Below are 26,787 nucleotides of genomic sequence, written 5' to 3' on the forward strand. Positions count from 1 at the left end.
TGCCATTCCGAACACAGCCAGGCTCCTTTCCGACTCCCGTGCGCAATACACTCTCAAAGGGCTTATTATTACTCTTTTGTGTGTTTCTTACAAAAATGCACGGGATGTTCCCTCGTTTCCACCGTGCGACTTGACTGTCGTGTGTTAAGCTACGGTGACAGCGGTCTGTTTGGAGCCTTGATGTGATAATTAAGCACAGAAAACATTGGATGTTATTATAATAAGCAGACAAATCAATTTAGGTAGACTGCCGACAGTTCCTTCTTGTGTGTGACGCATGCGCACATTGCACACTCACGCATGCGCATTGCGCACACATCCACGTTAAGGAATCCCAATCGACTGTCGAAAAGTAAAGTAGTCGATCGTCACAATGGCAGATAAACCCAATGCGCATAAAAGGTAACGTACTGCTAACATGTAACTTGTTAAACGTTGTAACTTGTTAAAAGAAGGACTGTTTAAACATTACAGGACAACTTGGTGAATTATTGATGTTATTAAAATGCCTCTTAATAACGAAGCAAAATATGATAACCACAGAATGGCTATCAGGCTAACGTTAGCATTGAATATGCTGAGATTTGTCACTTATAACTAACTGTCACTTATAACTAACTGTCACTTATAACGAACTGTCACTTATAACTAACTGTCACTTATAACTAACTAACTAACTCACTAACTAACTAACTGTCACTTATAACTAACTAACTATCTCACTCACTAACTAACTGTCACTTATAACTAACTAACTAACTAACTGTCACTCACTAACTAACTGTCACTTATAACTAACTAACTAACTAACTAACTGTCACTCACTAACTAACTGTCACTTATAACTAACTAACTAACTAACTCACTCACTAAGTAACTGTCACTTATAACGAACTGTCACTTATAACGAACTGTCACTTATAACTAACTGTCACTTATAACGAACTGTCACTTATAACGAACTGTCACTTATAACTAACTGTCACTTATAACTAACTGTCACTTATAACTAACTAACTAACTAACTCACTCACTAACTAACTGTCACTTATAACTAACTAACTAACTGTCACTTATAACTAACTCACTCACTAACTAACTGTCACTTATAACTAACTAACTCACTCACTAACTAACTGTCACTTATAACTAACTAACTAACTGTCACTCACTAACTAACTGTCACTTATATTTAACTCACTCACTAACTAACTGTCACTTATAACTAACTGTCACTTATAACTAACTGTCACTCAGCTAACTAACTGACAGTTAGTTATAAGTGACAGTTAGTTAGCTGAGTGACAGTTAGTTATAAGTGACCGTTAGTTAGCTGAGTGACAGTTAGTTATAAGTGACGGTTACTCAGCTAACAAACTGTCACTTATAATAATAATAATCTTATTTCTGTTCTTATAGTGCTAAAATAGCGGCTGGAGCTGTTGTTTGTGTCGAGAGCGAGATAAGAGGAGATGTCACTATCGGTAAGATGTCATTTGCTGAGTTTACATTTTACAGTGTTGAGCCACCATGACGACAAACAAGAGAGAGAGAGAGAGAGAGAGAGTGTGTGTGTGTGTTTGAAAGAGAGAGAGAGAGAGAGAGAGAGAGTGTGTGTGTGTTTGAGAGAGAGAGAGAGAGTATGTGTGTGTTTGAAAGAGAGAGAGTGAGTGTGTGTTTGAAAGAGAGAGAGAGAGTGTGTGTGTGTTTGAAAGAGAGAGAGTGTGTGTGTCTGTGTTTTCATGTTGCACTTTAATTGTTCACATGTTATTACACAGCATTGTTATCATATTTCACATTTTAAACGGATGGATATGATGGATGCTACTGTACTATATACCGGTACGTGAAACCGACATCCTTAGTCTAGTTGCCGGCCCTATATGTTCCATGAGACCCGGAAATGTTTCTTACTCCAAACGTTTTTTAATGGAAATGTGTAAAATAGTGTGTCTAAATAGTTAGGAGAGCAAAATTAGCTAGGTTGCTACCTGTGCGACCTTGAGCATTTCTCAGAATTCAAGATGGCAGACGCCACCATATTGGATATTGGTCAATTTACAACTTTTGATCTCAGTGACATAGTGTGCCATATAATATCTCTTTTTATGGGTTTTAGGCGGTGGGGAGTCCATTTCTGGAGTTAGCATTTTGGCAACTTGACTACCTTAGTTCTTTCTTTCTTTCGTTCAGGTCCCAGGACGGTGGTCCACCCCAAAGCTCGCATCATAGCCGAAGCGGGACCCATCGTTATAGGAGAGGGCAACCTCATAGAGGAGCAAGCTCTTATCATAAACAGGTGAGCTCATCCATAATAATAATAATAATCTGAGTTTACTGTACAGTACACCTTCGTTGAACGGGTGCAATGGTGTGGTCTCTCTTCTGCGCTTGTCTTTTTGACACACCTGTTTCTACACCTGCTCTTTTGTGTGTGTGTCTCTCTCACTCTGTATGGATTTGTAAACAGTTATCCAGAAAACATCACACCTGATTCAGAGGGAGTAGAACCAAAGACCATGACCATTGGGATCAACAACGTGTTTGAAGTTGGATGTGGTATCCTTTCATATTCTGCCAGTAGGAGGCAGTGTTGTGCTTCACTAACTATAGCCACACACACACACACCTCTTGAATGTGAAACAAACTGTCCCTTAACCAACCACGCACAGTATCTCAAGCTTTGAAAATTGGGGACAACAATGTAATTGAATCTAAAGGTGAGACTTTAAAAATCCATTTCATTTTCTGCCTATATGTGTTGTGGACACTGTCACATACAAACACTCCAGGGGGGAAAAAATAAATTAGTAAAAATGTGGTTAGGGTCAGTTTTAGGTTTTGACCAAGTCAGGCTGTCAATGATGGGATGCTGGTTAGAAAGGTGTGTGTGCGTGTGTGTGTGCAGCTGATGTCGGCAGGAACATGATTCTGACCAGTGGCTGTATCATCGGAGCCTGTTGCAAGGTGAACACATGTGAGGTCATACCTGAGAACACCGTCATCTACGGATCCAGATGTATGAGACGCGTCCAGACAGAGAGACCGCAGGTAACACACACACACACACACACACACACAAACTCTCTCTTTCAAACACACACTCTCTTTCAAACACACACACACACACACACTCTCTCTCTCACTCTCTTTCAAAAACACACACACACCCTCTCTCTCTTACCTGGGTTTGTATCTTTACTCACTTATAACAAAGAAGCCATTTAATCCAGATCCAACTTTAAAGCGTAATAGATTAAACATCTCTCTCACTCTCTCCATTGACACTGAGGCTTTATCCGTTCTCTCAATTTCTTCTCCTTCAGCCCCAGACTCTCCAGCTAGACTTCCTGATGAAGATCCTCCCCAACTACCACCACCTGAAGAAGACAGTCAAGTCCGCTGCCACACTGGCAAAAAGCTAAAGCTAGGCTAGCCTCCCGAGGAGAGGACGACCGGACGAATGAAGGAAACGGTGCTTTGGTCAAATAAACGATTAGTTTAGTTGCTCTAACATGCCAGCAGTCAGAATGAATGTACTCTTTTTGAGCGCTTTAATACTTTGTACAATTTCATACCGATGTGCTGTATACGTTTTTATATGCAATTATAACTAAAGATTATGTATTTACAACGTGTGTGTGTGTGTGTGCACGTGTTTGTCTGTTTATGTTGGTCTGGACTGTGCACGTAGCTACTTTTCCTGTGTGCGTTGAACTTGTTACTGAGAGGAGGAAACAGACACATCCCTGCTAGTAGCCACACAGTAGCTTAAACTTCATACAGTACCAGTAAAAAATGTGGACACACTTTCCCATTCAATTCAATGGGAAAGTGTGTCCAATCTTTTGACTGGTACTGTACATTCTGATGAAGTCAGCTCTCACCAACCAGACACATGGAATGACAGGCGTCGTTTCACATCAGACACAGTCTGAGAGGTCAGGCCAGAGGGTGTCGTCTTCAGACAGCTAGGTCATTATTGTCATTATGTCACAAGCCAGGGGAGGCTGGTGGAGGTAGGAATCATAGGACAGGCTCATTGTAATCCATGGAATGGAATTAGGGAACGGTATCGAACGTGCGTGTGTGAGTTAACATTCCTCATTCCGTACCATGCATTACAATGAGCCTGTCCTCCGATTTCTACCTCCACCAGCCTCCACTGTCGCAAGCCGGTCGGAAGACATTTGGCTCGGTTGTGGTGGTTACACTCCTGACATGTATGACACACACACACACTCGAGACAGTTTTTTCCCCCCCAATGACTTTATTGAGTGAATTCTTCAGAGAGGCACCAGTCAGTAGAATGTACAACATTGTGCTCTGGAGACGACAGAAGCGGACGAACAAGTGTTATTCAGTCCAGGGCGCTTTCTCAACCGTTAGGACCACCACCACTCCTCCATCCTCTCCCTCTCCTCCTCCTCCTCCTCCTCCATCCTCCACTCACGTCCTACATGCAAAACTCATGGGAGAAGACGTTGGGTTCCTCTCTTCTTAAGATATTCTCCACCAATGCTTTTCGAGGACAAAACACGAGTGGAGGACGCAAAGGAGTCGTGTTTCTAACCGAAGAGAAAGGGTGGGAGTGTCCCGGAGAGATACAGGGTGAGAGCAGGCTTTTGATCCAGCTTTGCACTAACACCCTCAGCCAACCAAAGGCCTAGATGAGAAGTTGAATGAGGCATGTTGTTGATGCTCGGGCTGGAACAGAATTGGGGTGAATTCCATGTCAGTTCAGGAAGTCAACTGATTCCAATTCCAAATCTTCTCGATGAATGTAAAGAGTTGGAATTGGAATTCCAGCTAACTTGTTTGGTCTAAATAAACTGTAACGGAACAGAACCCCAGCCCTGATGCGCACCCTAAAGTTCTCCAAGATGGAGAGTCGGTGACCACTGCTAGAAACACACATAGTGACCACAGCAGGTGACCACTAATGCACTAATATATACAGTATATATATAAAAAAAAGAAAAAGAAAAAACATTTCACACACACATTCTCTCTGCTGAACACTATCGAGACACAGCCGTGTAGGTTCTCTCTGTATTGTCGTTTTGGTGAGACATGACAACTTTCTCTCTCTCACCATTTCTGGACTATACCTCTCGACTACAATCACCCCTCTCTAGCCAGGGGGGTATTCCATCAACGTCACTAAAGGAAAAAACAGGCTTATTTTTGAAGTTTCGCGAGACTTATATCAAAATATCTGGTCTTAGCAAAAAATAAGGCTGGATTTTCCTTAAGCAACATTGATGGAATACCCCCCAGGAAAAAGGGGGCGTGAGCAGGAGTGATGTCACTTCTTGGGGGCGGGCACCCCCTCGGAGTAGTCCTCCAGCACCCCGGCCAGATGGTCGTTGTGAGTCTTGAAACGCCTCTTCTTCTGTCCGCCAGGCTTCTTCCTCTTCTGGATTGGACACTGCAGAAAACCCAGAGAGCCAATCACAGGAAAGGCCTTGTTAGGGGAGAGAGCTGTTTGTTTTGGTCCATGTTTGTGTGTATGTGCGCATGCCTGTACATAGGTGACAGCTGCTAGTGAAAGGGGGAACAAGCCGGCACTTTTATTTTGATAATTGTAAATACATTTCAGCGAAAATCAATGACACACTCGCTCGTCAACTAACACAGCTTGTTTTTTGTGAGCCTGCTGACAATGTAAAGTAGTGTTATAGTTAACTAGGTAGCAGTGCGGATTACTCACCGAATCCATTGCCTTGCAATGTTGGCTTGACCAGTGAGTGTGTGTTGTGATTTTCAACAACATTGAAATGTATTTCCGCTTTTTCAAAATAAAAGTCAGAACATTTTTGATTGGTTCCCCCTTTCTCCAGCCAATGTCACATATATGTGCATGTGTGTGTAGGCGTATATGTGTGTATGTGCGTGTGCCTGTTCATATATGTGTGCATGTGTGTGCGTATATCTGTGTGTATGTGCGCGTGCCTGTACACGTGTGTGTGTGTGTGTGTGTGCGTTTGTGCGACTCACGGCTTTCTTTGGTCCTGACTCCTGCATGGAGGAGATGCCCTGTCTCTTCAGGTAGTCCTCGATCTTCTCCTCGTCCATGTTGTCCACCGGAATGCTCCTCCAAAGCTTCTGGAACTCTGTGAAGCAACAAAGGGAGTTCCACTACACGGTCACGTGACTCAGTTTGAAATTAACGACCTAACTGACTTTTAAAAAGCTCATATTCAGTTTGACTGCTACCTGAGTTTGTTATCTTCAGTTTAATTGTTCGGAGCACTGAGAAACGCTCATTATTAGTGGAGCAAACTCGATGTAATGGTTATTGATATTATTCTAAATCTGCAATGACACGCTCTAACCTCTTGGGGCAGATTTTGTCGGGCAAAATTCACCGGAGAGAGACCATACAAACACACTCATCACTTGTGGTTTATACCAGTTATAAAACACTAGAGGGCGCACTCACCCTCGTCTACAGTAAACTGGCAGTGTTTGTCGTTGTAGAACAGGACTTTCTTCTTGTCTGGTCTCGTCACGAAAATGATCTGGTCCCCCAAAGCCTGTTGTGGGGGGAGAAAAGCAAATTAATATGGTAGAATCTATAACATTGAGTCGTGTATGTGTTCCTGTGTGTGTGTGTGTGTTTCTCTGTACAGGTCCGTGTGTGTGTGGATGGTCCTATGTGTGTGTTTGTAGGTACGTGCCAATGTGTGTGTGTGTGTGTGCGTGTGTGTGTGTGTGTGTGTGTTCCTATATGCAGGGCTTAAAGTTCTCCGGCACGGTGCCGGATTTCCGGCGCGGGGGAATGTTGAGCAAAAAAAAAAATCAAAACAAAAATCACATGCTATTTGTTTCCATCGTAATTGAAAGAGTCATCTTCAGCAAAGAGACAGTTCCGCCTACCAATGGTATCACATTGCTCAAGCCAACCAACGACTTCTAGCCAATCGGAGGCAGAGTAGTGGGGCGGGCCTTAAGAAGTTTGAATGAGTGTAATGTTAGCTTGTAGAGACGTTCGCTTTTAGCAGCCCGCTATCTCGCTAACTTTAGTAAGAGTCTATTAAAATGGAAGCCAAGTTTCTTAAACCTGGCGAAGACACAGCTATACTAGAACGAGGAGTAAGGAATAAATGGCGCTGGGCATGGATAGAGGAGAGTAGTGACGGGAAGCCTTATGGGACGTGGTGCCTCAAACTGAGGGAGCCGGGTGCTTGTTTCTGTACGCCGTGCTCAAAGAAACTCGTCTATGGCAGTATAGTATATAGTATAGTAGTGGGAAGAAGGTTATTGCTCGACATGCCTCAGATCCCGGTCACCAAGCTTCGGTTTGAGCGCTTGCTCATACAACAACCTTGCCGGGAGCGACGGCTACAGGTAGCCTACCATTTCATCTTCAATGACCGACCGTGTTTGCGAGCAAAAGATCCGAGTGTGCGCGTTTATAGCTGAACATGATCTGTCGATTTGTGCAAGAAGCTATCAGAAGACAAAAATGCACTGACAAAGCTGTCCGTTTCCAATCAACACGCCAGCTATTTAAACACACATGGCCTTTGTCCCGGAATTGAAAAAACGGCTGTGTGAAAAGCTTAAAAAAGCAACGTTTTCAATGAATATCGACGAAGCTACTAATCTTAACATGGACAAAATCCTCAATGTCCTTGTTCGATTTTTTGATGATGATCTGGCCAAAGTAACAACACCTAGTCAGCAGGAAAGTAAACATCGCCAACTCGTCAGCCCTCATGCAGGAGCTCAAAGATATCCTGGAGTCCAATGGTCTTGACTGGTCACTAGTCATCAGTATTCTACTTGATGTAGATCTATTGAACTATTGTTATAGTGATAGTGGCTTAATAAGTGATGCAATCAGTTTGGCCTTAAGTGATTTAATCAGTTTGTTCTTTTAAAGACATCTAAATATATTATTTTATTTTGTATTGAGTATAAAACAGTATTAATGCATTTTAACATTGAGACATGTATTTTGTATTGACTATAAAATAGTATTAATGCATTTAAACATTGAGACAAGAAGCTGTCTTCTGTACCCGCTCTCCCAATATCTCAAACTGTGACCCCCCTCCCCAAGAAAAAGTTTCAGGCACAGGATTCTTTCCCACTTTAAGCCCTGTGTTTGTCTGTGTGTGTGTGTGTGTGTGTCCCTCTGTGTGTATGTTCCTGTATGTTTGTCTGTGTGTGTGTGTGTATGTTCCTGTATGTGTGTATGTGTGTGTGTGTGAGTCACCTTCAAGGCCTTGGCAGAGTTGGGCAGCCCCTCCTCCACGTCGTCCAGCAGCACGCCCCCCAGGCCCAGCTGGTCGTGTTTGTCCAGCAGCCTCAGCAGGGCTTTCTTGTCCTTCAGGTGGTACTTGGGCTTGAAGGCGTATTTACCGTCCCTCACCTCGATCTTTGGGTTACTGGCCAGGGCCTGGGGAGGGTAGGGGGAGAGAGAGAGAGAGAGAGAGAGAGAGAGAGAGAGAGAGAGAGAGAGAGAGAGAGAGAGAGAGAGAGAGAGAGAGAGAGAGAGAGAGAGAGAGTGTGAGTGAGAGAGACAGATAGAGAGAGACAGAGATTGTAAGAGCGACAGAGAAAGAGAGAGACAGAGAGAGTGTGAGAGTGAGACAGGGTGTGAGAGACGGACAGATAGAGAGAGAGACAGACAGAGAGAGAGACAGACAGAGAGAGAGAGACAGACAGAGAGAGAGAGAGATAGACAGAGAGAGACAGACAGAGAGAGAGACAGATAGAGAGAGAGAGAGACAGACAGAGAGAGAGAGACAGACACACAGAGAGAGAGAGACAGACAGAGAGAGATAGAGACAGACAGACACAGAGAGAGAGAGAGACAGACAGAGAGAGAGAGAGACAAACAGAGAGAGAGAGACAAACAGAGACAGAGAGAGACAGACAGATAGAGAGAGAGACAGAGAGAGAGACAGAGAGAGACAGACAGAGAGAGAGAGTGAGAAACAGAGAGACAGATAAAGAGAGTGTGAGAGACAGAGAGAGAGAGAAATAAAGGGTGTATGAGATAGTGAGAAGGGTGATGAGGGGGCTGTATGTCAGCAGGGACAGTTCCAGCAGTAACACTCAGGATCAATTTAGACATTTCAGTTTATCGATCAAAGTTTTCTGTCGCCAGACCAACATATCGCATTGACCCTGAGTGTGTGTGAACACTTAACTTCTACACACACACACACACACACACACACGCACACGCACACGCACACGCACACGCACACGCACACGCACACACACACCTCAGTCATCAGCCACTGTTTCTGCTTCATGCCGATGTCCAGCAGTTTGGTCTCATCCAGGATCTCCTCTAGGGTCAGGTGGTACGTGTCCCCTCGCTGGTGTCTCGTCTGAGGACACACACACACACACACACACACACACACACACACACACACACACACACACACAGGAGAGAGCTTCATAAAACACACTGATTGCCTTCCTTGGTCAACAGCCGAGTTAAAGCATTGAAAAACAAATTCGGGACGGAATTCTAGAATCCAATTATATTATATAAGTTATAAGTTAATGACTACTTTTGAAACTAATTACCCACAGTGACACTTTCTTACCCGAAAACCACAACAACTCTATAATCTATGCAATGAAGCTAGCTCTTCTTAATTAAAGCAGAGACGGCACACGGAGCCTTCTGCCAATCCTGATGGACAATTAATATTTCACACATGCAGATGGAACTGTCACAGCTCGGTGTGTGTGTGTGTGTGTGTGTGTGTGTGTGTGTGTGTGTGTGTGTGTGTGTGTGTCTGTGTGTGTGTGTGTGTGTGTGTGTGTGTGTGTGTGTGTGTGTGTGTCAACACGGGCCGGCGTTATGCAGATCCAGATGAGTCATGACACTGGTGTGACAGAACGTACCGTGCTGACACATGTACAAGCACACACAGAGACACACACACACACACACACACACACAGACGTGCAGACACACACACACACACACATACACACACAGAGAGACACACACATACATACAAAGACGCGCAGACACACACACACACATACAGAGACGCGCAGACACACACACACACAGAGACGCGCAGACACACACACACACACACAGACGTGCAGACACACACACACAGACACGCACGCACACACACACACACACACACACACACACATATACAGAGATGCGCAGACACACACACATACAGAGACGCGCAGACACACACACACACAGAGACGCGCACACACATACAGACATACGCAGACACAGAGAGGCGCAGAGAAACGCCCACATACAGACAGACACACAGACACACAAAGAGACACACACCCACACACACACCGGGCTGTGACACAGAATGGTCAACAAGATGTTTAGTTCCAAAGGAACGCGTGCTGAGCCACAGTGTCGTGGGAGTGACAGGCTGCACAATAGAACTGTGTCAGAACTGTGACAGCTGGTGTTTCTGCAGGGAGAGAGAGAGAGTGTGTGTGTGTGTGTGTGTCTCTCTGTGTGTCTCTCTGTGTGTGTCTGCTAATAATTCACCAGTATGTTTCTATGGTACCAGCGCAGTGGCCTTGTGGTTAGGGTGTCCACCCTGAGATCGGGAGGTTGTGAGTTCTCCCCTCCTCTCTCCACCCCCCCCCCTCCCCCCCCCCCCTCTAACCCTAGCTGCAGTGGTGAGAGAAGAGTGTGTGACTGGCAAGTCCATTAAAGTGGGGGTGCTGCTTACCTTCATGTAGTTCACTATCTTGGCCAGGCAGCCAAACTTGTATCCAGAGCTGCCTGTCAGAGCCTTCAGGTTAAAGTTGCCATTGCTGGAGTCTGAAGAGGGGGAGGGGGGAGGGGGGTGAGAGAGGGAGGGAGATGAGGTTAGAGATGGAGGAGCAGAGGGAGGGAGAGAGAGAGAGACAAGGGAGGGAGAGGTCGGGGGGGGGGGGGATGAGGGGGGGGGGATGAGGGAGGGGGAGAGACGAGGGAGGGAAATATGAGGGACAGGGAGAGATGAGGGAGGGAGAGAAAGAGAGAGGGAGGTAGAGATGAGGGAGGGAGAGAGATGAGGGAGGGAGAGAGAGAGAGAGAGAGAGAGGAGGTTAGAGGTTTATGTTGCAGTGACTGGAATCTGAGGAGAGAGAATGTGACAAGTCCAGGTTGGGTGTCAATGTCATTCTGTAGAGCGAGCCAAAGGCCATCTCTGTGAAGTCACATTTGTCAGAAGGGGTAACCACATTTCAGACTGTTTACTACAAGCTGGGTTCTGTTGGGAATTTGTATTAAAATAACTAGAAGTGTTAAATCATGTACTATGTGCTCATTTAAATAATATGTGAATGCGGTCAGTTGAGAACAATAGGAAGGTCACGCAAAGCCAAAAGAGAGGTTCTGTTTTTGAGCGACAAGAAGAAATACAAGCTCCTGACTAAAAGAACGTTTTATGATTCAAACTGCCTGTAAATTACTTATTTTTACCTATGTGCTAACAACCATTTTACACCTGCTGTTATAATATTCTATTTTTCTGTACTTTCATAACTAATGATTAATGATAAGTCTATTCTTCTAACTTGTAAATCAAATCCTAATATTACTGTGTAACTTCAATAGTTGTGTTTTCACAAGACATTCTGATAAGGACACTGACACAATGCTCTGCTCATACAAAGTACGATATCACCATGGGAACGAGACGCTAGCAGGACACTCAAGCTGATAACATACATACACTCTCGCACCCACACAGGAGGAATTGAAGGCCAATGCTAACGAGAAGACTTGCTGCAGCTGCAACGGATTTGTGCTGGACACTTGGAAAACTACCAGATAGAGGGGGGGGGGCATCACCCAGCCCAAAATGTTTAATTAATTGTATAAAGGACTATGTACGGAGGTGAGAGGGACTCTTGTTTTTGGTGGAGCCACTGCAGTTAACTTGTTGACGGCTAGCTGAGATAGGCCTGCAGAGGTGAAGCTAGATAAGACACTTTTCCATGGAAATGAACTATTATTGCTTGCTGTGCTTGAATAAATATTATCTTAATGAACAGTTCAGTAGTGGTGCCTAATATTTGATTGGATCATATCATCTTAAGAAGTGATATCAAGGACGTCTCGTTGAGATTAAACGAACTCGCTTGTAAGTGACGACTCAATTAAATCGATTCTGGAGAAGTTGATCGCCTTACAGTTCCATCTGTTTTCTCATAAGCATTGGTGAATGACGAGGTACAATAAAAGGAAAGAATCAACATTGGTCGAGTAATCCTCTCAGCACTGTTTGCTCAAGCTAATTGGAGCCTTCTCTCTCTTCTGGAGTCAAGTCAAGATGGTGCAGCTCTGTATGTGTGTGTGTGTGTGTGTGTGTGTGTGTGTGTGTGTGTGTGTGTGTGTGTGTGTGTGTGTGTGTAGGCCTGTAACAATTATGAAATAATTGTCTAATGGCAATTCAATTATCTAATGGCAGTCTAGACTCTAGACTGTGCTCCAACACGCTAGCTAGCTAACAACAAAGAACATGGCGTTAGCTAGATAGCTGCTCTGCATGTTAAGCACATCACAACGTGCTGATAGAACATGAACATGCTAAAAACACACAACTAGATGACACACAGTCCCTTTTTTCTATTGACGAGGATACATGTACCGGTATGTTTTATGATGATAAAGAGGCATGGTTTACTTCATAAGTTGCTGTGTTATTATATATGTGTGTGTGTGTGTGTGTGTGTATCTCCTAGAGTCAGTCAAGATGCTGCCTCTGTGTGTATCTGTGTGTGCATGCGTGCGCCTCTGTGTGTGTGTGTGTGTGTGTGTGTGTGTGTGTGTGTGCGTGCATCCTTCTGCCTTCTGCTGCACTCTGGGCCATGTCTAGGGGCCAGCCAATCAGTGCGCCCCGCTGACTCATGAATGATTCAGTATGTGGGCGGGAGAGGCTGCACCCTGCCAGGGAGGGGGAGGGGCCTCTCCTCTGCCAGGATAATCGGCCAATGGCGGAGGCGAGGCAGGACCTGAGCCCAGCCAATGGCAGGGCGAGTTTAGACTGAGAAGATGAGCAGAGCTGCAAGGAGTGGCAGAGAGAGAGGGAGGGAGGGGGAGGGGGAGAGAGAGAGAGGTGGGGGGAGAGAGAGAGAGAAGATAGAGGGAGAGAAAGAGAGAGAGGAGGCAGAGCGGGGGAGGGAGGGAAGAAAGAAAGAGCGAGCTAGAGAGAGAAAGAGAGAGAGAACATAGGGGGAGAGGAAGAGAGAGATAGGAGGCAGAGCGGGGGAGGGAAGGAAGGAAGGAAGAAAGAAAGAAAGAGCTAGAGGGAGAGAGGGCATCTTTTCCCTGCATCCTCTTGGCAGACGTACACAAACGCACACAGGTGAGACTGCATGTTCCTCTTTCGTGTGTGTGCGTGTGTGTGTGTGTGTGCGTGTGCGTGCTTCAACCAGTCTGTATTGTATACGGTTAATCAAGGGATTATACCCCATAGAGACATTGAAGGAAGACAGACACAAACACACACACACACACACGCACACGCACACGCACACGCACACGCACACAACGAACCGTCTATAGCTAGGCATGCCTCTGCTTACTAATCCGTCCACTGTGCGTGTGTGTGTGAGTGTGTGTGTGTGTGTGTGTGTGTGTGTGTGTGTTGGCATTTTGTCTGCGATGCATCCACACATTCAGTCTAAGATGGTGGTGGTGTGTGTGTGTGTTCCTCTACAGGGATTTCAATTGAAATAACATGTTTCCATGTACACAGTTTAATATAGCATGACCGTAGTATGTATTGTACAGTTGTGTGAGAGAGCAGACTATCATAAAAATGTAACGTGCACACACACACACACACACACACACACACACACACACACACACACACACACAGCATCTTCACGTTTCTAGAAGAGAGACAGAGACACAGACACACACACACAGACGCAGGATTTCAGATTTGCGTTGGCAAACAGAAGATGATGATGATGACTGGGCTGTTTTCATCAAGGGCCTTCAAGAACACTCGGTTTGGCTGGCTGAACTCACTCCCATAAGACTGCCAGGGAACAGAAATCAGTGTGTGTGTGTGTGTGTGTGTGTGTGTGTGTGTGTGTGTGTGTGTGTGTGTGTGTGTGTGTGTGTGTGTGTGTGTGTGTGTGTGTAGAGGCCTGGCTGTCAGTATACTGCAGGCCTCTGGAGAAATCAATGCATGAGTGATGGTTGAGAGGAGCCAGCCGGAGAAAGACATTAATATATGTGTGTGTGTGTGTGTGTGTGTGTGTGTGTGTGTGTGTGTGTGTGTGTGTGGCCGGTTGGAGCCCCAATGCATGAGCAGTACTGGGGTCCTATAGGGAGGAGGTAGAGGGGTTATGGTTGGGGTGGGGCAGAGAGGAGGGGAACCCATCTGTCTGTTTATGGATGGGGGTGTGTGGCTGGGCTAAGACGGTGGGTGTATATATATATATATATATATTAAGAAAACTATCTATCTATATCCCAAACTATCTAGCCTATGTATCTATCTATCTATCTATGTCTAAAACTATCTATCTATCTACCGGTATATCTAAAACTATCTATCTATCTATCTATATCTAAAACGATCTATGTATCTATCTATATCTAAAACTATCTATGTATCTATCTCTCTATATCTTAAACTCTATATCTGTACAGTATATCACCAGGAAAATGCAAGGAGATGTGTTGAGGAGGGCTGTGGAGGAGAGCGGCCGGGGAAGATGCAGACAGCTGCTGCCTGACAGGAAGCAGCACTTTCCTTCCCCAACTCAATTACCAGCTCACAGGAAGTGTAAACCTTCATCTCAACGTCCACTCTCTTCGCTCCATTGATCTGGCCTGATGCACTCTATCATGCCTCCAGCAGTCAGCAGTTTAACTGGGATTGACATGACCGATGTGACAGCAATGGAGCGCACCAAAGACACACACACACACACACACACACACACACACACACACACACACACACACACACAATCAAGTAAGCACGCTCACACACCATGGCAGGCCTGTATCATGTTACACAGATGACCATGTGAAGTGGATATCCCAGTTACTGTTAATGCACTCACCGCTCAATTGTCTCTATTCACACACACACGCGCACACACAGATGCAAGCACACACACACACACACACACACACACACCATGGCAGGCTTGTATCATATTACACAGATGAGCCTGTGAAGTGGATATCCCAGTTCCTGTTACACAAGGAGCACACACCAATCAGTTTGGTCTGTTCACGCATGGACGCACGGACACACACACACACACCCCCAGACACACAGACACACACACAGACCCAGACAGACAGACACAGACAACCACAGACTGTCTGAAAGAGGACCACATTCCCAATCCCGACAAACTCACTCTGATCTCACACAATGCTCTCTCTCTCTCTCTCTCTCACACACACACACACACACACACATTTGAATACTTTATTTGGTTCCACAAATTATATTATACAAACAGGGAATCAAATATTTCGGGGCTAAGCAGCACTGAACACTTAAGGATACACATAACACCTCCTTCTCCACACGGCCAAGCTGCCAATAATAGCTGAGACAGAGCAAAATTTGGCAACCTGTTTGGCCTTTCTTTTAGTCATTGCAGCAATTCTCAGACCCCTCATGGTGCATTTATATACATGGCCCAGACTTCCAAATACAAGTATGCTAAATTTGCACTTGTACCCAAAGCTGGTTATCGTACCAAGTAGTGGTTGGTATTTGATATACTTGTCCTGGAAAGTCTGGTCCATGTACAGGTCAAAGGGGCAGCCTACTTCTATAATCAGCACCTCCTTGTGGCTGGTGTCAACAAAGATAACATCAGGTGTATTTGGGATGTTGGAAAAAACGTCATTGGCAAAACCAAACCACTCTGGTAACACTCTGGCATGCTTGTACATAACTGCGCTAGATGGTAAGATGTTTTGTACTGTATCAGACACAATGTCCACAATACGGTCATGACGAGCTATGTACAGGTGTTTGTATGCATTACATCCATTTGTTATGTGTGCAATGGACTCTAGGTGTTGTGAATCCTGATGGTTTAAACAGAATGGACTGTGAGTGTGGGGATACCAGGTGGACAGATTGTACTTGGTCGGTAATACCTGCAGTCTTGCTTTGATGGTGAATTTCAGAACATCCTCACCAACAGCGACGTTCTTATACACTGAGTGTGAGACTGAGTGGTCAGCGAACTGCAAACAGGCTAGCTTTCCCTGTAGTCTGAGTCCACACCAGTGCTGCCTGATCTCAGACTGCTTCAGGCTGAGCAGAACCCTCCTTGCAGAGTCTCTGTGCAGTCCGACAGTCTCTTCCTGCGGTGTTGTGATGTCGGCCTTCACAATCACACAGGGGTCTGTGATCACCTCATCAGAGACAGGGACTTCAGTCTGTGTGTTAAGTTCTGTCCATTTTAGCTGAACTCCAGTCTGGTTGCAGAGGTCATTGAGATCCGGCCAGTCAGACCAGACCCCGAAGCCCTTGGCCTGGGAATCCAGTTTCCCAGAGTCTTTCCTCCTGAAGCCGAGGAAGTCGTTCTGGTGTGCGCTGGCCAGGGGGATCTTCCTTCTGCGTAGATCCAGTAGGAGAGAGGCCCTGGCCATTTCTCTAACGGTGGCATCATCATTATTAAGCATATGGAGCAGGTGGGCTAGCCTGGTGGCTATGTAGGCCCACTCAACATTGGGGACTCCCAGCCCTCCCTCTCCACATGGGAGAAAGATCATGCCCCGTGTGGAGTGTGTGTTGAGGCCCACCCACTTTCTGACCAGCTGGACAGTTCTGTTCGTCATCTCTCTCAGTGCTTTGAGAGGGATGTGCACATTGGCGAAGAGGTGTTGGATTTTGGCCAGAGCCACCTCTCTCACAGCCTGGAGCTTCATGAGGATGGGGAGGGGGGACAAGTCAATCAGGTGGAGACGATGGAGAAACTCTGTAGTGAGCTCCTCGACCTGCTCGCTCCACTCGCACACACACACACACACACACACACACACACACACACACTCTCTCTCTAGTTTGACTACTGTAGTGTGTGACACTGAGTCTAGCTGAGAGCCCTTCAGGGTTGGTGTATGTCTGTAGAGGCCAGCCCATTTCCTCCTCCTCCTCCCCATCCCCCCCTTTCTTCCTCTCTCTCTCTCTCTCTCTCTCTCTCTCTGGTTCACTCAACCGAACTGGGTCAGCAGTCCCTACCAACCCTCTGGGGGTCTTGTTTGTCTGTCTGTGTGTGTGTGTGTGTGTGTGTGTGTGTGTGTATGTCACAGTGAGTGGTTGGTTAACATCTGAGAAAGAGCTGTAAATACAACGCTGCCTCTCTCTCTGGTCATGCTCCCTGGGGTGGATGCACACTTCCATACCCTCTAACTCCTTTATTGCCCCCCCCCCTCCCCCCTGACTCTCTCTGTCTCTCTCCTCTCCTCTCCTGTTTCTCTAAACGAAAGCTGCATGGCATCTCTCTCTCTCTCCCTCTCCCTCTCCCTCTAATCCATCCCACCCCAAATGAAATGTGTTCACTCTCCCTGACGGCACTACCGTTTGCCCCTTTAAGGCCCGCCCCTTTCAATTTGTTATTTATAGTTGTGTGTAGATGGGGGGGGGGGGTTGTTATGTTTTGTGATGCTCACAAAAACATGAGGCCGTGAGCATTGACGAGTTTTATTTTGTTTGTATTTATTTTTTTGTTATCTGTTGTTATGTATGTGGATGTCTTTTTTCTCCTTTGTTATATATCTTATGTTGATGTCATTCTTCCTTGTTATATGTGCAATATGACAACCCTAGTCGTCTTATCTGTACAGTATAGTATAGTGGATAGTGTACATAGCCTTTATTTATGTAAACCAGCTCCTTTCCCTTCTTGTTTTTTTAGTTTTTTTTTCTTTCCTAGCACCAGGGGAGCCACCCCTCCCAAATTTCGTTGTTTGGTACCTGTACTATAGCAATGACAATAAAGACCATTCATTCATTCATTCATTCATTCATTATATGTTTTCATGATGATTTCTTGTATGTTTTTGTGTCGACCCCAGGAAGTGTAGCTGATGCTTTGCGGAGAGAGAACTGATGCTTGGCATCAGCTAATGGGGTTCCTAATAAATTAAATGGAAAACTTTAAGGCCAGTCCCTTTAACACTCTCTTGCACAGATTAGGTACCGAATGTAGTTCTCTAGTAACTCTTTGCTGCCCTCCTGTGGCCACACTGGACATCCAAAACGGCAACGTTGTTCAACGTTCCATCATTTCTCCTCGTCTTCTTGCTGCCGATGTGTCACGCCGTAGTATTTTGAGCCTTTAAAAAAAAAAGTGTCCATCTTCCGTCCTGGTCCTTTTAAAACACTCTCTTCTTCTCTCTTCTTCTCTAAAACTCTCTTCTTCTTCTCTCTCTCTCTCTCTCCCTCCCTCCCTCCACAGACCATGGCTGGCATCAACACCACCACCATCACCGCCCTCTCCTCCTCCACCCCCTCTGGGGGCCTCCTCCTCCTCCCCCTCTCCCTGGTCTCCCTGCAGGTGCAGGAGGTGTACCCCTTCCACGACGGCTGGAACGTGGCGTGCTTCGTCATCCTGGTGCTCTTCATCGTCACGGTGCTGGGCCTGGTGGCGCTGGCCTTCCTCTACGAGCTGCTGGACTGCGGCTGCTGTGCCAAGGGCAAGACCCACAGGCAGCTGCAGGAGGAGGGGGGCACCTTCAGGAGCATGGTGGGCGCCCTCAGCCCCTCCCACTCTGACTCTGAGGTGGTGTAGGGGAGGAGGTGGAGGAGAGGAGGAGGAGAGGACCTTCAGGAGCATGGGTGGGGAGCCTGAGTCCCTCACAGTGGAGGAAGAGGAGCATGGTGGGAGGGCACCTTCGCACACCAACTCTGAGGTGGTGTAGGGAGGGGAGGAGAGGAGGAGGAGGAAGAGGAGGAGGAGGAGGAGGAGGAGGAGAGGACCTTCAGGAGCATGGTTGGGGAGCCTGAGTCCCTCATAGTCCAACTCAGAGGTGGTGTAGGGAGGGAGGGAGGAGGAGGGGTGGGGTGTAGGGTGTAGGAGGGTGAGTTGGTTGGAGATGAGGGGTTGTGGCCCCGTCCTGAACTTTTTAAGACCGGGCTGGGTGACTTGACTGTGTTAGCAGACACCATGTAGATGTGTGTGTGTGTGTGTGTGTGTGTGTGTGTGTCTGATTTTGTGTGTGTGTGTGTGTCTGATTGTGTGTGTCTGGTTGTGTGTGTGTGTGTGTGTGTGTGTGTGTGTGTGTGTGAGAGAGAGAGAGAGAGAGAGAGTGTAAATATGTGAAAAATGGGGACATATCTGTATAAAGCACATCAGAGGAGAACGGATGGGGGGCGGGGGGGGGAACAGGGGGGACCTGGGGTGGAGCATTGTTCCTCCTGTCATAGGCTACAGCCTGTATGGGTGTATTGTGATGTCATCATGCCACTCCATCCACCACCCACCAGAGACACTGATCCACTATGTGCTGCACCACATCCTTCTAGAACCCAACCGAAAGAATCGAGAACCCAACCGGATGATACTGGAACCCAACCGGATGACTCTAGAACCCGACCAGAAGACTCTAGAACCAGACTGTGAGATTCTAGAACCCAAGCTTCGCCACAACTGAATGTAGGCCTATGTTATGTACAGCTTCAACATCAAATGCCCAAGAGTGGAATAATAAAGTGTAAATCTGAATGGTTGTTTAAGGGAAAAGACAATTTTACGGCCAAGATGTCAAACAGAACAGACAGCATAATAAACCCGGCGGGCCACTTCTAATATAATATACCACTCTGGTGTAATCATCTTGCCTGTGATGTCATCACTATAACATTCCTTTCACCTCATGATGTCATCAGAGGGCGACACCGGGGCACGCCGCAGATGTAAATACTTGCATTGAGCACACGCTGTACTTACTGCACTTGCCTTAACAACAATCATGCCTGAAGATTATGACCAACAAATAAAAACCACAAATAAAAACCATTAAAAAATCACAATAAACTGTGTGTGGCTTCTTTCTTTACAATTTAGCAGGTGATAGCCTAACTATTGTAGTGGTATAGTCTAATATAGCATTACTACTGCAGGGCTCCACAGTGCGACCATTTCACTCGCATTTGCGACTAAAAATACATCTGTGCGACTAGAGAAATAAATTCACGAGCACACGTGCGAGTACAGATATATATATTATTATTATTATTATTATTTTTTTTTTTAAATTCTAAAAATAAATCTGCGCGAACCGTGTGGCCACATTTTAAGCCGTCAGCCAGCCCGCTACGACCACGGGAAGTCATGTTAAAAGTGAAGTTACTTCTGTTAAACTGGCGCTAAGCTAACATCGCTAATCGCTAACTCCCTTTTGGGCCTTAAAGAGACAAGCGCCCTTTTCTCATCTCAAGCTTCATTAGCTTCATTAGCTCACCACATCTACAGATTTGGTCCCACACACTCCAGATTTGAACCCAAGGTTACAACCAGGGTTAACTACCCAGAAGAAAGTAGAAAGTAGAAAGCTCTCAGACCTTCAGAACCCATTGAAAGTAGTGGAGGTACTCCAGAAGTCCAAATGCATCTCTAATCCTAGGAAACCCTAGGAAGCAAGTTGCCTAATGGCATGAAAATGCAACATGTTGTACTTGAGTGTGGCAGAGAGGTGGGACCCCCGGGGATGGTGGTGTGCTAACAGCTAGCCGCCGCAGAGGCACCGTGCTGGGCTGGCCACCTCCACATGTCACCACCCCGGGCAGCATGGGGCTGGGGACTGGTCATCTGGATGTGGGGTAGTTTAATACCCCTAGATGTGGAGTTGTCTGGCCACCGTGTGTGACTGATGTAGCCTGACCCAGCAGCAGGGAGGTGGGCAGCATGGAGACAGACCTCTGCATGGCCTGGCTGGGCTGCTAGCTGACAGACCTAGCCCTAAAGCCTGGCTGGGCTGCTAGCTGCTAGCTGACAGGCATGACATGGATGAATGAATGAACTTGCTGCTAACCAGGAGAACTTGACACAGCTAGTTACCATAATACAATGCCATCAACTCTGCGTCTAGTAGGGCTGTAGGCATGGGCCAATGTGTGATTTTGGTGCAAAAATTGCAAAATCACTAATAAAAATGTGTCATAATTACATTTTTCACTGTGCTCCTAAATTTCTTTGTGTGCCCCTAACATTTTTCATTTAGGAGCACATGTGCTCCTAGTGAAAAAGGTTAGCGTAGAGCCCTGTACTGTATTGGTATAGTCTAATATAGCATAGCATAGCCTAACTATTGTATCGGTATAGGCTTGGCCTTTTCCAACTTTTTTATACAGTTAAACTGTCCCCAAATAAGGCTGTGATTTCCTGTATCATGACTATCATTATTATTTTCACACAACAACAAAAATGTGCCTATAGCATCTAGTAGGCTTATCAAATAATAACGGAACAACAATAAATAACAAAAACTGCAGTAATGAAAATGGGCATAAAAGCATATATCCTACAACGTTAAGGCTATTCTTCAAGCCTATTCTAGGTTTTTCATGGATTTGAGCTTTTACAGAGGTCTGCGTCAGTCACATGACTTCACTATAATAGCACAGTACAGCATCACCAAACTCATGTTCTACAACCATTTAAGAAAGCAAGGAGTTCAGATTCAAGGACACTTTGGATTGTCGGCTTGCATTTGTTTACATCTTACTCTAGCAAAGCAACAGTGTAGCGCTGATTGCTACATGTCTGTATCACTTCCCAGGTTGTGTGCTAACTACGCTCTGGAAATCTGCTCTGAGCGCTGTGGTTTACGAAGGCACACCCTCTATAGTGCCAAGGAGTATTGTTGCTAGGTAAACACCACATAGAACACTTGGAACGCTAGGTGGTGAGTGTTCTGGAATTCTTTGTCAGTTGTTGAGTTAAGGATTCACCAATGGTTTATGTTGGAGGTTCGATTCCCAATGGGACCATATATACTGAAAAATATATGCATGTATCCACTCACTGTAATATAAGTCGCTGTGGATATAATCATAATCATAATAAGTCAACTGAATGGCATAACTTAGAAGTAGGGCTGCACGATTTGGGGAAAAAAAATCGAATTGCGATTATTTGGACAGATATTGCGATTGCGATTTAATTTGCGATTATAATTTTTTTAAATAGCAAAAAAAAAAAAGGAAGTTTTTGTAAAGTGTGGCCATATCTCCGGCTAGGAAGGTCGTATCAACGTGCAGTTTGTTTGTACGTCTTCAGGGGACTTAGAGGCTCCCTCCTCTAGCACCCCCACAGCCCGAGCTACGAGTGAAAGAACTAAACTTACATTGGGTTGCTTTAAAGTTGGGTTGCTTTAAAATCAAGCTTCAGATTAAAACATGTGATGGAGCATTACTAACCTGACTCAGGTGGTTTGTTTCACACAACCATCTAGGAAAGCTTAATTGGAAGCTGTTTGGAAAAGGGCAGGTACTTTCAAAAAATACTTGGCAGGTGATTGGATGAATCTGTCTATCACCTTCTATCATGGGCTAATTTCAGAGAGCATTACCACATGATACCATCAAACTGTTAACTGCTCTTATGCCATCAAACTGTTCTAATGCAAGGATGAGAACTTAAAAGATATGAATTGGAACAACATATTTATGTATGGTTTTTTTAAACAGCTGCCATTTTGTTTCTCTCAAGTGTCAAATTTTTTTGAACAATTCCAATATGAAAATAAAATAGGACCTTTCTACAAACAAGGTTATTTAATTATGGCTCAGGAGCAGCATCTAAATATTGCACATACTGCAATCAAGTTAAATAAAGTGATAATAAAAATGTCCAGTAAAAAAGAATAGGTCCTTTCTGTAAACATTGAAATAGATAAAGCTCTTCAACTCGTCGTAATGTAGGCCTATGTAAGTGCACGGCTCGACCGCAGATCGGTTGTTGTTGCATAGTACTCCACATGTTTCAGCTCCGTACGTGCGGGATGGAATCACATTATCGTGGGGTAGTGGTGGTCTAGTGGATAGTGAGTTGGACTTGTGATCGGAAGGAGTTCAAATCCCGCCTGAAACCACACCACTACTAGTGTGCCCTTGAGTAAGGCACTTAGCCTTCAGTTACTCCAGGGGGAATGTCCCTGTAATTCGTAATTGTAAATCGCTTTGGATTAAAAGCGTCTGCTAAATGGCAAAAAAAAATAATAAAAAATTTAAAAAATAATCGCAGGCAAATCGCAGGCTTTGCGATTAGCTAATCGCATAATTTCAAATCGCGATTTCGATTTAAAATCGATTAATCGTGCAGCCCTACTTAGAAGTGTACAAGGTGGCATGGGGTGGTCCAGTGGTCTAGCACCAAGGTCTACAGTGCACACATATGCCCATGTTGGCATGGGTTCGAATCCAGCTCATACCCTGCTGACATGCCCTCTCTCCCTTCTTCTCCTTACTTTCCTGTCTGTCTTCACTGTATCTGTCCAATAAAATAAAAAATATGAGTGGGACTGCCCCACTCAGAAAAAAACAACGTTAAAAAAGTGGACAAGGAGAGGGTAAGAACCTACCAGCGCCATGTTTGGACCCTGAGGATCCATCCCTGTCAACCTTGGACTTCTTCTTCTTGGAGCCAGACTCGGAGGCCGCGGGCCTCTTCTCTACGGTGGGCTGGGAGAGAGCTCTCTTCTTGAACAGCTCCCTCTCTCTCAACAGGGCTGGGTCCATCTGGGAACACAGTAGAGGTGTTAAGACTTCATCTACGTACAAATCTCTGTCTCTCTGTGTGTGTCTGTGTGTATTTAGAAAGCGTGTGTGTGTGTGTGTGTGTGTGTGTGTGTGTGTGTGTGTGTGTTTCAAATGACACTTGTTTTCCATGTTTACTACTGTAACCATGAACAGCTGGAGATGTCGTGCCTCCAGGCCTATCAGAATCAGAATAGCTGAATCACAATGTACGGGTACACAGACAGAGTAACATTCCTGGGTTCAGGTGGTTATTCGACATTGGCATTGCAGCAGGATATCAAAATCAATAATAGAATAAAGCAGGATACAAAACCAACTCAATCAACAATAGCAGCAGAATACTAAAGCAACAACAATAGAATGAAGTAAAATAAGTAAGGTGATAACAGAAAACAGGTGTGTTAGTACTAGTTGTATTACAGTGGGACCAGTCGTGCTGCTGTAGAACAGTCACACTACTGTGTAAGTCTTGCCTCACAGCAAATTATATTGTAGGTAGTCTAGGTACTAAAACCTGGACTGGACACACTGCTTAGGTGTCAATGACCTGACCTGTGACCTGTGTACCAAGCAGCGTGTTAACCCCCAAACTGTCTAAGCCCCTCCCACATTGACATAAGCCACTCCCCCTAAGTGTCTAAGCCCCTCCCACATTGACATAAGCCCTAACTGTCTAATTAATGCCGTCACAGATGGGTCTAGTGCGTTTGTCCTTGTCGGCCACCGTAGTCTAGCATCCTCTGTCAACAACATGATGCTGGCTGGCAAAAAAACAGTTCAATCAATCTCTGTCTCCCATTAACTTACTCATATCCTAGTGATGTAATATAAATAGGCAATAGCATTCTCCAAAGACATAGCTAGCTAGTTAATAACGCCAGGTATTTAGCCAGAATCATCATTCTAACCTCAATAACAAACCTCACAATGGCGTTAGCTGGTCGGCTAGCTGCTAGCTAGTAACTAGTTTGTTTGTTGCTTGGTTACCTTGGTCACTCTGTGTTCCTCCTCTTCAGATGATCTGTCAGCTGAACTGACTGTTTTAGTAGCAGGAAACGTTCGTTAAACACAAACAGTGGTTATTTGGGTTATTTTGGTTGATATTAAACGCAGATCACAGACTAGTGACTGCCTTTCTCTTTCCATCGCGCATCCTTCCGTTTGATTGTTTGAGTTCTCGGTAATCGACAGTTGGTTCTGGATTCCTTGTTAAGGTTGCCAGATGGGATTGACATCTTCCAGCCTTATGTGTGTAATGTATGCAGCTACTAGGGTGTGTGTTTTAACTTCCCGCATTTTGTAACTTTCAGGCACTGACATTTTGATACCGCCTAAATGGTATTTATCCAGCCTAACCGCCCAAATGCTTTTTTTTACGGGCCCAGTGTGATCAAAAGTAGCCCATTCGGAGGTAATCTGCCCCATCTGGCAACCCTGATCGTTGTCATAGAGGCGGAAACGTTCCATCCGGCAAAGCCTCATGCATCTACTGCCACCTACCGTCGGTTCACAGAAACTGCAACTATTCCCAAAAATATCCTTTCATCATATTCTGTCTCTCCTTTGCCTCTCTGCCTACCCTGGTCTGTGCTATTGTGTCCTCGAAATCTTCCACATGTGTTTTCTTCAAGAAAACCTGTTTTTTTCAAGAAAACCTGTTTTTTTTCAAGAAAACCTGTTTTTTTCAGGCCATCCCCATGTTTGTGTAAACACACTGAGCAATTTCTTCTTCTTCTTCTTCTTCTTCCTCTCTTTCCAGGCAGCTTAGACACCTTGCCCCATCCACAGGTTATGAATGGCATTTGAATTGTACAGGACACAGAGAATTCCAAGTTAAACTAAACCTGAAACATTATGAAGAAACCCACACCGTCTAGACTCTAGAGCCTCTCCAACAGAACTGAACAATAACAATATCCCACTACACCCAGCCACCCTGAACACCAGCCTCTCTCTCACAAGGGGAGGCTGGTGGAGGTAGAAATCGGAGGACAGATGGGACTGAAGACCCATCTCTTCAGGTTACACCTTAACTGCTCCTCCCGAGACATTACCACCCCCCAGCACTGCGTCTCCTGAGACACCTGCGCTTCCCCAATACTCTGCCTCCTAAGACTCTATTGCCCCCCTTGTACTGTATCTCCTGTGTCTATAAAAAAATACTTTTTCACTGCCAGTGGCCCCGGGCATGAGCTAGATTACACTTCCTGCTAGAACTGGTGAATTGATGATTCACTTCCTTAGTCAATTGTATTGATCGTAAGTCGTTTTGGAATAAGGCGTCTGCTAAATGCCCAAAATGTAAATGTAGGGCAGGCTCATGCATGGCATGGAATGAGGAATGGCGTCAAACATCAAATACAGCAGCGTATCAAACAAGAATAGCTAGGTTGCAGAAAAATCTGCAGCAGTGTGGTTTGAGGGGGGTGCAGGAGGTCAAGTGCAGCAGCTTTGCAGGGGAGGCTGCTGAAATGAGACACGGTACCAAGAGATTGTCTGTGCTGCAGGCCCTGGCCATATCCAATTTTCCGCGACTTTTCTTTTTCCCGACTTGAGCAGTGCAGTGGATCGCCATGGTGATAAAGGCCATGGCTAAAACTCTCCCTCTATCTGCCTCCTTTCTTCCATCTCTCTCTCCGACCGGTAGTTCATCACTTCGTTCATTCATTAACTCATTCATTCGTTAGTTCATTCATTAATTCATTAATTCATTCATTAGTTCATTAATTCATTAGTTCATTAATTCATTAGTTCATTCATTCATTAGTTTATTCTTTCATTCATTAGTTCATTCATTCACTAGTTCATTAATTCATTCATTCATTGATTCTTTAGTTCATTCATTAGTTCATTCACTAGTTCATGCATTCATTCACTAGTTCATTCATTCATTACTTCATTCATTACTTCATTCAATCACTAGATCCTTCCTTCCTTCCTTCCTTCCTCCCTCCCTCCCTCCCTCCCCCCTCCCTCCCTCCCTCCTCCCTCCCTCTGTACCATCCAACTTCCTCCTTTTGTTCAACTTTTCCCTCTCCTTGTCGGTGTGAAACTAA

At 45.3% G+C, this 26,787-nt stretch overlaps 2 protein-coding genes across 2 annotated transcripts; one reads left to right on the top strand and one right to left on the bottom strand.

The window, feature by feature from the left end:
* The first annotated feature begins 337 nt into the window (after positions 1 to 337).
* LOC308160997 (dynactin subunit 6-like) lies at positions 338 to 3,603 on the top strand. The gene is made up of 7 exons (XM_080534927.1): positions 338 to 402; positions 1,420 to 1,484; positions 2,194 to 2,299; positions 2,471 to 2,559; positions 2,674 to 2,721; positions 2,910 to 3,052; positions 3,328 to 3,603. Exons 1-7 carry the CDS (start codon positions 374 to 376, stop codon positions 3,424 to 3,426), a joined length of 579 nt encoding a protein of 192 aa, XP_080391053.1. The 5' UTR covers positions 338 to 373; the 3' UTR covers positions 3,427 to 3,603.
* A 719-nt stretch (positions 3,604 to 4,322) lies between these two features.
* Positions 4,323 to 24,862, bottom strand: gtf2e2 (general transcription factor IIE, polypeptide 2, beta). The gene is made up of 8 exons (XM_080534926.1): positions 24,719 to 24,862; positions 23,554 to 23,710; positions 10,709 to 10,800; positions 9,248 to 9,355; positions 8,230 to 8,412; positions 6,448 to 6,541; positions 6,003 to 6,118; positions 4,323 to 5,433 (listed from the first exon to the last, which is right to left on the bottom strand). Exons 2-8 carry the CDS (start codon positions 23,708 to 23,710, stop codon positions 5,311 to 5,313), a joined length of 873 nt encoding a protein of 290 aa, XP_080391052.1. The 5' UTR covers positions 24,719 to 24,862; the 3' UTR covers positions 4,323 to 5,310.
* Between the last annotated feature and the right edge of the window lie 1,925 nt (positions 24,863 to 26,787).

This window comes from Nansenia antarctica (genome assembly GCF_963989245.1).
Source record: "Nansenia antarctica genome assembly, chromosome: 6".
Taxonomy (NCBI): Eukaryota; Metazoa; Chordata; class Actinopteri; order Argentiniformes; family Microstomatidae; genus Nansenia; species Nansenia antarctica.

Bases quoted from the DNA above. Each gene is read 5' to 3' on its own strand.
- LOC308160997 (XM_080534927.1), top strand. From the start codon at position 374: ATGGCAGATAAACCCAATGCGCATAAAAG. The intron at 403-1,419 runs GTAACGTACTGC...CTGTTCTTATAG, and splicing joins AAACCCAATGCGCATAAAAG to TGCTAAAATAGCGGCTGGAG. The intron at 2,300-2,470 runs GTGAGCTCATCC...ATTTGTAAACAG, and splicing joins CAAGCTCTTATCATAAACAG to TTATCCAGAAAACATCACAC.
- gtf2e2 (XM_080534926.1), bottom strand. From the start codon at position 23,710: ATGGACCCAGCCCTGTTGAGAGAGAGGGAGCTGTTCAAGAAGAGAGCT. The intron at 6,542-8,229 runs GTGACTCACACA...CCCCCACAACAG, and splicing joins ACTCTGCCAAGGCCTTGAAG to GCTTTGGGGGACCAGATCAT. The intron at 5,434-6,002 runs GTGAGTCGCACA...GGTTTTCTGCAG, and splicing joins AGTCAGGACCAAAGAAAGCC to TGTCCAATCCAGAAGAGGAA.